At 37.1% G+C, this 13578-nt stretch overlaps 1 protein-coding gene across 1 annotated transcript; it reads right to left on the bottom strand.

Moving 5' to 3' along the window:
• Positions 1-13191: 13191 nt before the first annotated feature.
• LOC137965320 (copper transporter 1-like) lies at positions 13192-13578 on the bottom strand. Its single transcript, XM_068811633.1, has one exon. The coding sequence runs from the start codon at positions 13576-13578 to the stop codon at positions 13192-13194; it is 387 nt and encodes a 128-aa protein (XP_068667734.1).

The raw sequence follows: 13578 nt of genomic DNA on the forward strand, positions 1-13578 counted from the left end.
CCAAATGTCCTGTTCAAGTGTTGTTTGCCCTGCTCGGTTTGACATCTTTGTGGCTTGAGATAGGGCATCCGGTATTCCAGGGAAGAAAGAAAGCTCATTGTTAGAGGCACCAGGAGGACCGGAAAGCAAATGCTGGAACCACAGTCGTCCGTTGAGGCCATCTGCATCCACAAAGCCTCTTTTAGAAAGCAGCATCTGGTCATTAAGTAGCCGTGTCCTCAGCTCAGAGAAATCATCCAATGGCTGTCGCTGTCCTAGAGTGGAAGCCTTCTCTGTTTCATGTGCTGCATCTATCTGGTCCTCAATGGTCATATCTATGGGATATAAAGAAATTCCACACTCCAATATTGAACTCAGCGGCTGCCAATGTTCCTGCAATTGTGCTGCATAAGAAGGATAAGTGAAAGGTAAAATTGAACTGTCCGCCAAGTGAAGTGGTAAAAGTCCCCAAATTTCTGCAACTGCAACAGGATGGTGAAACAATGGATTGTCAGATTTCGACATCCATTCAAAAGTGTCAAATGCCATTTAAGACACTAGAAAAGCCAACTGTGAGTGGCTCACTGAAGCAGAACTTCAGATGCTGAACTAGTATCAGATTTTGTTGTGAATATTGCTGTGGAGGCATAATTTGAGTGGCTGTTGTTTGTGGCGCAACTGAAGCCCTCTCAGTGGCAACACTATGGGCATGCTTCGCGTTCAACTTGCTGTGCAATTCAAGGCTAACTTCAGCTTTGCGCCCTTGGAACGTTAAGAGGTGGCCGGCGAGCTTAAAACTCATGGTCAAAGTGGCAAAATCCCACAAAATCGGTCCAAACGTGTGGAGCCATGAATTCCGATAACCATCTCGAATCCCTCTAGAGAGGTAATAAGAAATTTGGTTTCAAACTGATGACCTTCAATGGAAAATATCACAGTCGTGCTGATTCCATAGCTTGGAAGTTTTTCTCCATTCCCCAATGACACTGAAGCGACAGGACGAGGCTGTACTTGAAGTTGTAACTGCTGTGCCGCCTTGAGACTTATAAAATTATGGGTACTTCCTGAGTCAACCAGACTTAGGAGAGGATTCTCATTGACGAGAGCCCTAAGTTGCATCGTATTGGTAGATTGGAGGCTAGTAATGGCAAGGAGAGAAATTTCAGGTGCTGGCTCTGCCTCCACCTGCTCGGCGTGTATGGGCTTGTCCTCCTCATGATCTTCCAATTCTATCCAAAAAAACTTCAGACATTGATGACCAAATGTATATTTTTCATCACGATTATAACACAACCCTCTGGATCTTCTGTCATCCATTTCTGCTCTTGAATTTTTTTTTGATAAATGCTGGTGGAGGCTGACTTGTCTTGGTTGTTGTGGAAGTAGTTGCAGGGGCACTGGAGTGCCATGTGCTGCTAGTAGCAGACCTGTTAGTTTGCCAAGGCTGACAATTCTGAATTTTTTGTTTGGCCTCTAGAGTGCGGGCTAAGTTCATTGCTCGGGCTAAATTAGAGGGATCGAGGAGCTCAACCTCTAACCAGAGGGACTTTGATAATCCAGCAGTAAACAAGCCCACCTGTTGATCCACCTGAACTATTTTACTGGCTTGGGCAAATTTTTCTTGAAATGCCTGCTGGTATTGCTCTATGGTGCCGGTTTGACGCAGCAAAGCTAGGTCCCCTAATGGATTGCTCTGAGCAGGCGGTCCAAACCGAATTGTGCATAAATCTTTAAATTCTGCCCAGTCTATGTCTGGATTTTCCATTTCGAGTTGGTGGCCCCATAGTTGTGCTTCATCGAGCGTGTGGAAGGCGGCCAATCCTACTTTGTCATTTTCAGCCATTCTTTGATGGGAGAAAAATTTCTCGCACCTATATAACCAAATTAAGGAGTCCTCAGATCCCTTAAACAGAGGAAAATCCAACTTGGTGTACCTCAGAATGGTCCCACCACCTGAACCAGAGCTTACACCATTTTCGGTCTAATCATTTCGACCCACATAATGGTCACTCTACATTGCTGCAGGGCTCCTCCTTTCTTCACGAGGAGTGGGGTTTCTTACTCCAATAATTTATCAAGCTTAGCAGAAATTTGTTGGATTTGAGTATTTACCTGAGACCCTCTGCTTTCCATCAAAATCGCCAGACGTCCCTTGGTTTCTTTCTAACTGGTTTGTATCATTCCTCTGACGGTAGATACCCAATTTTCGCTGTTTGATGGCTCTCCCATTTCGGCTTGCTCTGATACCAAGATGTTGTGTTCCCAGACCATAGAGCGAGTTGTACGTCGAAGGGAGAGGTCGCCTTGCCTTTCTTGAAGAGATTCTGGTCGCCGAGACCTTTCTGGTCGACCTATGTTGTCGATTCGGGGATGACGGTGGGTGGAAATGGTTTACGGAAGGTCGGAATAGAGTTATGGAAGGGAAGCGAAGAGGAAGGCTGCCGAAATGGAGGGTTAGACTCGTCGACAAGAGTCTACATCGTGGGTTCCAGGGGAACACCGACCCTGGTTCCTTAGGGAGAACGCAGATCCCAAATTCCTTTCTTGATTTTTCATTCCAATCGTGAGCTCTTAAGCTCCACCCGAAAACAGAGTTTTTTACAAAATTTCCATTAAGGCTTCCTTCACTACAGTCATCAAATAATAAAAATACCTATACGCATACTACAGTCATCAAATAATAAAAATACCTATACGCATAACTCCTTTTTAAGTCCTACTCCTAAGTCCTACTCCTAAGTCAACTCACCGCGTCACCTCTGGACTACTCGTTGTGCTATGGAATCCACAACACTAACTTTCACCAAATTAGTAATAGACATTCCTCTCACCGAGGATCAAACAAAAATAACATCTACTAGGGGGAAGAATCAACATCCATACCAATTGAAAATTGCCAACAAATGCTGAAATTCATCTTTCTCAATTGGATAAGAGACCTAGTTTTAAAAAAACCTAAACTCTATCAAATCATAAGCAAAAGCCCTTCTTCACAAGGATCGACAAGACCAATCAAGCCAACAAGAGATTTTTATTCCCTCAAACTAAAATTCCCACATAGGCTAAAAACCAGTCAACTAAATTAGATGAAAGGCCTAAAAAAATTACTCTAATCTGCCTAGCAATGGGGGCCCAAACATTCTCAACTGCCAAGTAAAAATAAGATCCACATTCCACACTTCTATAATAAGTCGGTTGGTGTGCTGTCGCAGGCAACAAAAAATAAAACCTATACTCCTAAAAATATATGTAGTAGTGCGAGTAAGGATCGATCCCATGAAGAATGATTAGTCTACTTTTATGCTCCGTGAACAAGGAAAGGGGGGGGGGGGGGGGTGAGTATAGCAAAAACACTTTTAAGAAAATCAACTTAGAAACAATTCAAGTTAATAGAATCAAAATCAATCAAAAGAACAAACCTTGGTCTAAGTCAACATCCACCATCGAAATTTCACAACTGATCATCGATGCAAGCATATATCAATTCGCACTTGAATATTCACCGTTGAAACTATCTTCTTATCCCTCCTTTTGTAGTAACTTAGAAAACAAACGATCCAATTAACCCTAGCAGCAACCATAAAAATTAGAGAGATCGATGAAGCTAAACAACACAAGCACAAGCGGCTGCATTTAATTTAGTCCAACATTCTTCTCAAAATCTAATAATTTCTGATGCAACAAATCATCAAATCTCGATTGCTTCACAGGTTAGAGAGATCAAATAATTATGGATTTGACATCTAACCTAGCAGTAGATTGCAACGAGTAATAAAATAGTAGGCCTCCTATTGATTAAACGAGACAATCATAAAAGAAAACTACAGAAGAACATTAGATACTCAAAACATAAATTGAATGATGAAAACAAATCAAATCTCACAGTTTTATTGATACCAACTCTTCAGTTTTGACCCAGTCTGAAAGTTTAGCCACGTAGGGCCATGAAGAAATTTGAAGAAAAAAACTAGAGAAAAGAGAGAGGAAAAGCTGGAGAATAGAAAATGAGGTTAGGGGTGCCAAACTCCTTTTCTCCTTTTATTCCCCTTCTTTCTCTCGGTTTAGGGTTTTTCTTTTGGTGCATTCGGTCTGGGTCACAATGTATGTGCCGTGACTTCAAGCTAGGTTTCGACCTGGATTATATTTTATTTCTTAAAATTTAAAACATAAAAGTTGTAGAACACTTTCTTCGAATTCCATAGCATCTTGAATCATCTCCACCAGAGCTCGGATGAGAGAGTTATGCCCAGATTACGAAGCAATGTCGAAACTATCGAGAATCGCCCAATTAACTTCGTTTTGCACTTAACGCTTCCATTTGCATCCTAAATCTGTTGAATTTAGGATCCATTTTCCAATATTCCAAGCAAGGGAAGAGAGAAAGAAAAAAAAGGAGAAAATGGGAAGAAGGCTCTCGGGTAGAGAGAAGAAGAGAAGAGTAACACAGTGTGTGCCAAGCAAAGAGAGAGATTTACTGAAGAGAAAATTGTAGAACTTGATTAATTCCAAATTACAACACCTCTATTTATAGTAGAGAAAGTGATAGAGTCCTGATACAATTAACCTTTAAATCTCCTAATTACATTCCAACTCTAACTCTCTAAGATAAGTCTATCTTGAAAGGATAACACAATCTAATAGAGTTCTAATATAAGTTGAACTATAACTCTTCTTCAATAACGTGGAAATAAGGGAGGAGGTGAGCTTGTGGCCTCATCCTTGTGGGTCCTACATGATCTTCCAGCTCATATTGATAAGATTCTAGCTCATTGTATCTTTGTGTGTCCCACTTGATATTCAAGTCTTCTAACTCATTTAAGCTTGTGCTTCTTATCTTCTTAACTCATGCTAGCTTGGATGAGGACTCTTCTTGGCATCCCACGTCCTCATGGTGGGTCCCACCAGCTTGTGCATCATGGTGGATCCCACATTGTAACAAAATCAAAATATAAGAATAATGAGTATATTTAGGAACCAAATAATTATAAAATCCTAAACATTAAGGGATAAAAATATGACATTTTGCATTCTTATCATCGGCCAATTCATGTCATTCATTTAAGTCCTATATCCAAATCTTTTATCCAGATCATAAGGTTTATTCACAACCATAACATTGAATATAAGATCGGGCACTGGAACACATAGCTCCTCATCTAACAAATGACAAGTATACAAGAACTTGTTTTTTTTCATAATCATTAATAGGCTTCTTGACAGCTCATAGCATTGATGTGTCAACCAACCTGTATTATCGACTCTATTCTTTTAGTTCTCACATGAACAAAACCTACTACATGCCTTCAATAATATGATATGCTTACTTTCAAGGGTCTAAAGTGCCAAGGATAACAATGCATAGGAAGAGAAAATTTTATGGTATTTTCTATAGTCATACTAAAAATCCTTATAATTGTGATTCTTCACATAAGCTGAGAATTATTCTATTAGATTACATGAAAGGCTTCTATTAAAGTCATTTCCAATATCCACTAAATCAGAAATACAACCCCCTTATTACAAGGATTAGCTAAGGTCAACTCAACAAAGGAATGAGTTTGATCATTCTCATCTCCATCGTATAGAATATCCTTCTTACAAGGATCTACTAAGTTTAGATAATCAAATGAATGAGTTTTATCTCCTTAGGTCACTGTCATAACATCCATATGTAAATTGTTGGGCTTATCTGATTGAAGCATGAATAGATGGTGATAAGAGAAGTAGTGAAATCTTGTAAAAAATGGAAATAAGAGAGGTAGTGTGGATAAGATTCATGACTGAAGTCTGATCGTTGTCCAAGTTTATGTGGATGGTGTTGAAACTTAGGATTCCATGATGTATAATCACAATATAAGAGGATTAAGGGGTGAGAACAAGAAGAAGAGATGTAGAGTGAAGGTTTTAGGAGGAGAAAAGGAAGAGTGACGAATTTGGAGAAAAGAAGAGGAAGGTTAGGGTAATGGACTTTTTCAAACCCTCTCCCTTAAGTTGTATTTATAGATATAAAAAGTACTAATATTATAAGGATACCATTCACCCTAGTAAGAGTGAATAAGAGACATAAATCATAAAATAATTACATCAATACTATCTTGATGAGATGACTCTTTATTTACAATCATGCCACCACTGTGTGGATTTGTGGCCCATCTCCTTGGTCTGTGAGCTTGAGCCCATCTTTCACACACTTGGATGTGTGGGCCTTCCTTGGTTGTGTAGTCTTGGGCCCATCTTCTAATACTCCCTCTCAAATTGGGGATGAGAGAACATTATAAACTCCCAGTTTGCTGCAAATGGTGTTTAGGATCTTCCAGTATAAAATGGTAGTCCACCATATATTCCAACACTCCTCCTCAAGCTGGTGGTCTCTTTGTTCTTTTCCAAGAAACCTAGCTGGCATAATATAAGAGAGAGTAAATTCTGTCTTCTTATAAGGATGACACAAGGGTGTAATTAAAGAAGATGATGTATGTCTACTTATGTCTTTGCTTTTACAAAGCTTGTAGCCCTGTGGGCATTGTAGTGATTGTTAACCTCCTTCTACAACTATAAATAGAGGCTCAAGGCATAAGGTAGATCATTAATTCTCCCCTTTTCTCTCTCAAATTTGTCCCTAGAACTTTCTCCTCTCCCGAGCTCTCTCTCCATCTCTCTAGTCGAGTTCTCTCTTCTTGCTATCTTCTCCTTTCTTTTCCTCCTTTTCTTCCTCTCCTCTTTCACTACATTGGTCAAGGACCTTGTCATGGGATTCTAAATTCAGCATGGTATCAAAGCAATGGATTTAGGATCTCCATGTCAAAGATGGTATTTTAAAATTATTGATGATCAAGCCTTACGTGAAAGTTTTTTGTGAAGCATGTTTGAAGCTTTGTTGAGATAAGTTGTTCATGTTTCTTATTGTTGCTCTTTAATGGCATGATTGCCAAATTTTTAGTCTTTGAAAGATGATTTAGAGATGATATTTTTCATATAATCTGGATATAAGACTTGAATATTACATCTCTCGTGTTGGAAGATGCTATTTCAATGGTTATTTTCCCCTCGATTTGCATGTTTGGCTACAATCGATCAAGATCGATTATGTTATATTTTTTTGCATGAAAAAGGTGACTCTTTGTGCTTAAAATTTATTTCTAAGGTGAATACTTGGCTCAATTTTGAGGACTAATTCAAGATTAGAAGATTGCTCAGCCCTACTCCACTGACATCTCAACTAAAGAAAAGCAGAAGGGGGCCTTAGAAACAGCTATTTGTCTATCAAACAGCAAGCCAAGTATAAGACTCAAGCAGCAATGACTAAGACTCAACTTCCCAACTCCTCCACTCTTCCATCATTCGATCACATAAGTGCAACATTACTTCAGATACTAGATCCTACTTCCACCTCTCATACTGAAGTGTCATCGACTATGTACTTAGGTAATAGGGGTACATCTTCTACCACCCGAGGGCACAATAGAAATTATATAAGAGGTCAAGTAAGAGGTGGTCGAACTGGCTCTGGTTCTTCAAGGTCAAATAACCGGGAATGCACTCATTGTGGTGGACTAACTCATCTAGTGGATACCTTTTGGAAACTGTATGGCAAACCAGATTGGGTCACTGCTAATTATGCCTTGGTTAATGAGAAAAATGAAGAGAAATTTGAGGCACTACAAAGCAAGAAGACTATAACTGATGATAATCATGAATTATTGCAGAAGATGAAAACTCATATGGTATCCTCTCCATCTTCTTCTTCATCTTCAACTACTATTGCTACCACCACTGCTTCAAGTGTGATTTCTTCCACTTCCACCTCTTCATCCTAGATCATCGACTCAAAGGACTCCGAGCATCCTACAAGTAATAAAAGTTTGTTACATTCCATGTCTCCTTGTTTACCAGACAAGTTTGTTACCATAGCCAATGGATCCCAAACCAAAGTTCTTAGGAAGGGAACCTCCTCTATTACACCGTCACTTTCGATTATTGATATCTTATTTGTCCCTAAATTCCCCTTAAATTTATTGTTTGTTAGCAAGTTAACAAAATGATTTCTTCTCAACTTCTTTTTGTGTTTTCCAGGATCTAACAATGAAGCAGGTGATTGGTGGAGGACATGAACAAGGGGGACCTTTGTTACTTAGACTTGCCTTTAGTAACTACAATTGTCGCTTCTCAGATAGAGGCATAATTATGACATAACCGGTTTGGACATCCATCAATAACATTAATTTAACACTTATTTCTATCTTTGAAAACTTTATTGGTTTTAAATTGTGAAGCCTGTCAGTTGAGCAAACACTAGAGGACAACATATTCTCTCGAGTTGAGCTTAAAGGTGTTGCTCCCTTTTCATAAATTCATTTAGATGTATGGGGACCCTTAAGTGTCTCAAATATATCTCAAGTTAAGTATTTTTTTCACTTTCATCGATGACTTCACTTGAGTCACATGGTTATTTTTGTTCAAAAGAAAGGTTTAATTTTTTTTCCATATTTAAGTCCTTTTATGCCATGGTGTCCACTCGGTTTGGAAAACAAATACAAGTGTTTGAGTCAAATAATGCATAAGAGTTCCTATCTGGTGAATTTTAATCCTTTTGTCAGGATAATGGCATTATTCATCAAATATCATGTGCCTACACCCTCTACAAAACGGTGTAGCCGAAAGAAAATTTTTGACATATTCTCATGGTAGCCCATGGCCTACTCTACTCTATGAAGGTGCCTACTTTTACTAGCCTCATGCCATTCGTATTGCCTGCTTTCTTATTAAAAGGCTAGTATCTTCAGTACTTAGCCATAAATCCCCATACTTATTGTTATTTCCGGATGAAGACCCTTTCTCCTTTCCTTTGAAGGTCTTCAGTTGCACATGTTTTGTTCATGTCACTTCCCCTCAAAAGAGTAAGCTTGACCCTAAGTCTCTTAAATGTATTTTTTTTGGGTTACTCTCGTACCCAAAATGGTTATATCTGTTATAATCCTTCTCTTTAGAAATTAATTATTTCTACAGATCACTTTTTAAGGGGACATATTTTTATTCTTCAAAAGATGCTTCTCTGAGTCTTTCATCAGTTCAGGCAGCTCTGAAGCCCATTGTGCCACTTGATGCAGATCTACTTTAGCCCTCTGGAACATCGGCCTACACTACATTTGTGGAGTATATAGATCCCTCTGAAGTAAGCCCGTCTTCACCTGTTTTATTTGGCCCACAATTTGATACTCAACCCATAGCTCTATGGAAGGAATCTCAAACTTGCACTAGGCCCTCGACTTCTCATCCTATATCCAATTTTGTTTCTCATCATTGATTGTCTTCTTCATGCTTTCAATTTCTTCCATCTCTACTCCACAGTTATATCAGGAGATGGAAGGCGGCCATGGATGATGAAATACATGCATTTTATGAGAATCAGACTTGGGTCGTAATTCTTCTTCCTCCCGACAACAAATTTTTGGGCTATAAATGGGTTTTCATTATGATGTACATCTCGGATAGTTCTTTTGCTCAACTCAAAGACCCACTCATTGCAAAGGGGTTCACTCAATGTTATTGTTGAATTATGGAGAAGAGAAAAATCCACTAACTTGATGTAATCTGAGTACATGAGCCCCTATTTATGAAAGAGAAAAGTATTAGAGTCCAATTACAATTAAACTACCTTTGTCCCAATTACACCCAAAGTTTAGCACTTAAAGATAAGTCTTAGTATTATTAAACAATTGAACATAAATAGAAGACTAACATAACTAAAACACCTTTTAACTGAAACTATTTTGAGAGACCTCCTTCAATAATAATTATGGCCCTATAAGACTTGTTATTGTGAGAGTCATGTAAGACTCTTCCATATTTTTTCTCGACACTCCCCCTCAAGCTGGACTTTATAACTTCAGCTTTTAATGAAAAAAATTCTTACTCTTCAATTTTCTTTTGCTAAAAAAAATTCTTCACATATGTAATTCTTCATAGATACAAAAACTTCCATATTTTGTGCTCCATCTTTCTTGAATATTTTGGTCACATTAAAATTACCACAACATGTGGAATAGAATACCTTTTTCTTGTACTTCTTTTTTTACTTCATCCCCTATAGATGGAAGGTATTGGTGTAATCCCAGATATCTGTATTTATTATCTCCTCCATCAAAGTGTCCCGAGGATAAGAACTCAATTGGACACATACTCTTAAAAAATAAGATGGGTGATGTATGTATAAAAAAGTTTGAAACCAGCCTCATTGGATTTAAAAAAAAAAGTAATGATAATAATCACTAAAAAGCATAACACCTATCACTCAAAGGATGACGATAAAAATCCACTTAAGGGTACTCATAAAAAAGTCTCAATGAACTTAAAATACCCATATGTATATAAAAAGAGAAATCAACCGAAGCAATGCACAAGAGGCTACCCCAAAGAGGTATGCAAGAGTAAAAAAATGATGGTAGGAGAAAGGTGATAAAAAGGGGTATTTGGGAAATGTAATGAAGGAAAAATAACCACCTCGATAATAAGAAGGAGAGTGTAACAATAGAAAAATAACTTAACCAATTTGATTAAGTATGAACTCAAGATAATTTCTTGAGGGTGAGCAAAACTTTTCAGAGTTGACGATGCATAAGATATACAACCAAGTAATAAAAACACAAAACTTAAAAACAACATTGACTATGGAAACTGATAATTGCATAACTTAACTTACAAGTTTTTGTAGAATCAAAAAAGAAACTTTCCAATTATAGACTTTCCTGAATTAGTAGCATTTTCCTAAATTAGACTTTCCAATGATAAGAGCTTTTAAGGATCAAAGAGGCTTCAAAAAAGATGATAGTGTTGAAGTCAAACGAAAACTCTCTGATTAGAAGACAAATTTGGCTAAAAAACTAAGATTTAATGATAAAAGGAAACTCTATTCACATCAATGCTTGGAGAGATAATAGGAGAGAAAATAGGGAAAAAAAGATTTTTTTAGCAAAATTGACCTTAGGTACTTCTGATATCAATATCTACTTCTAATATTAATATCTCATAAAATATAGGTCAGAATAAAAAAATGTTTATTACTAAAGAAATTAGACTCAACGAGCTTTAATTTGATACCTAATTTGAGACATAAAGATTAGTTCTTGAATCTTTTATTATTTCTTGATTCTCGTTGTTTAGTGGATTGACCCATGCCAACATCAATGCCAATATCTCCTTAAAAATATCGATCGGATTGACATGAAATTTTCTCCTTCTGAAACTATACTTCTATACCTTTCATCCAAGTATAATTTAAATTAATAAAATATAATTGTTTTTAGTTAAATAATCTGATAGATTTCAAACTCTGTAATCTGGCCGAACTGAGTGCTCTTTCTTCTTTGGCTAACATGATCATTGATTCTTCCGAGATGGATATCTCTGTGTAGAAAATTCTGATTGAGAATTGGTTGCATAGGTGAGGAAAAAAACTTACATATATTTCTTTTGTATATAATTATACATATAAAGTCTAGTATTTGATGGCATAAAATGGCTCAAAAGTTGAAGCTTTCTGCTGCTATTTGAACATGTCTTGCAGTCTAATGTTTGCTGCTTCAAATATCAATTTCTCTTTATAGAAAACTTCGATTGCCAAAATTATTTTTTTTGTGTTGGAAAGTAGATTCAAAGATATTTCCATCAATATATATTTTTTAATGTGAAAAGTTTAGTATAGAGGAGGTAATGCCAAGAAAATGACAAGTACTTATACAATAAATAAAGAAAATGATAGAATACAAACCTAAACTATTAGAGATGATAGATCAAAAAAGGATCACATTATCTCTGTGGGTTGACCAAAGTCAAATCATTGAACCAACTCTAATACCATGTTAAATTTCTGCTAGAGAGAAAAACTTCACTAACTTGATGTAATCTGAGTACATGAGCCCTTATTTATAATAGAGGAAAGTTGTAAAGTCCAATTACAATTAAACTATCACTATCCCAATTACACCCAAAGTCTAACACTTAAAGACAAATCCTAGCTTAATTAAACAACTGAGCATAAATAGAAGACTAGCATAACTAAAACTCTTCAATGAGACCTCCATCCATAATAATTTTAGCCTTATAAGACTTCTTATTGTGAATCATGTAAGGCTCTTCCATATTTGCTCTTCAACAGTTATGGGGTGGATTATGAAAAAACATTTTCCCCAGTGGCTAAATTAAACTCAGTACTCATCTTATTATCTCTAGCTGCTAAATTCTTTTGGCTAGCTTATCAATTGGATGTAAAAAAAAAACTTTTTGAATGGGGATATAAAAGAAGAGATGTATATGCATCAACCACTTCGTTTTGTGGTTAAGGGGGAGTCGGTATGCAAATTGAGAAAGTCTTTATACGAGCTTAAAAAGTCTCCTCGGGCTTTTATTAACAAATGTAGCCAAACAATTTTGTGGTTTGTATTCAGCTGGTGCTCAGTAGATCATTTTGTTTTTTTCAAGAATACCTTAAAAGAAAAAGTATTACTAGTAGTCATTGTCAAGAATACCATGATAAGAAGTAGTAGTTAACGATCATTTTAGTGCTTCTTAGTTTAGGTTTTTTATGGTCTCTAGTTGAAGTCATAAAAAAAACAAAATTGTCTCAATATTTTCGAAGGCAAGATGAATCAAGAGAAAGAATTTTCATCCTAAAAAATTAACACAAATACCTAAAATTTTTTATCAATTAAAAAAATTATATAATTTTTTATAATTTTCTACAGGCATGACCACACCCTAAAGATCATGAGCGAGAGAGATGAGAAGAAGTGAGAACTTATTTAGTAAAGAAATATATGTTAATAAATTAATTAAGAGACACCTTAAATAATTTCCCTTTTGAGTTAAAAACCTCAATTATAATAATTACACTTGAAAATATAATATTTACTTAAAATACTTAAGAAGTAACTAATAAACTTGAATGGCTACTTAATTTACACCAAATATTAAGAGACATGAAGAAAGAATTGAAATCCTCCGGTGTGGAATCCGCCTAAAAGACATGTTTATCATTTAGTTGTAGGGTTCAGTAAGTCCCCATAGAAACGGAAAATGTTTACCCAAATCCTGTGCATTTAACATCTGTTTTTATTTCCCCTTTCACCTTTAATCTGATTTGAAAAACCCTAGTTGTACAAATTGAATCCGGATCACCAATCACAAGTCACAACTCAGACAAACACAACCACCAGATTACTAACACTTGAAGGGAGAGAGATCCCCGTTACCGGAAACCGCCGTCGACTCCGACCGCTTAAACAGACGACTGCCGAAGATCATATAGCCGACAGTGTGTCCCAGCAGGGCGACGAGAAACACCCCTACGTTGAAGGACATGACAGCGAGCATGATCATGTAGGCCAGGGCGACACGAACCATGTGCATGGCAGACTGTGCGAGGCCGGCCGTGACGTTCGGGGATCCGGGTTTGATGAACCGGCTGTAAGAAAGCCATTCGACAATAACTGAAAGGAGGAAGACAAGGAAAAGGGCGAGGAGATACATGCCAAGCCTATCATAGCCGGGCCAGCCGGAGAAGAGGATTTCGGAGTTTTTGCCCCAGAAGAAGGTCATATGCATCAT

The sequence above is a fragment of the Aristolochia californica genome, unplaced genomic scaffold (genome assembly GCF_029961685.1).
Source record: "Aristolochia californica isolate CCGP_79_NKW_82.1479 unplaced genomic scaffold, dmAriCali1.0.hap1 SCAF_5, whole genome shotgun sequence".
Classification (NCBI taxonomy): Eukaryota; Viridiplantae; Streptophyta; class Magnoliopsida; order Piperales; family Aristolochiaceae; genus Aristolochia; species Aristolochia californica.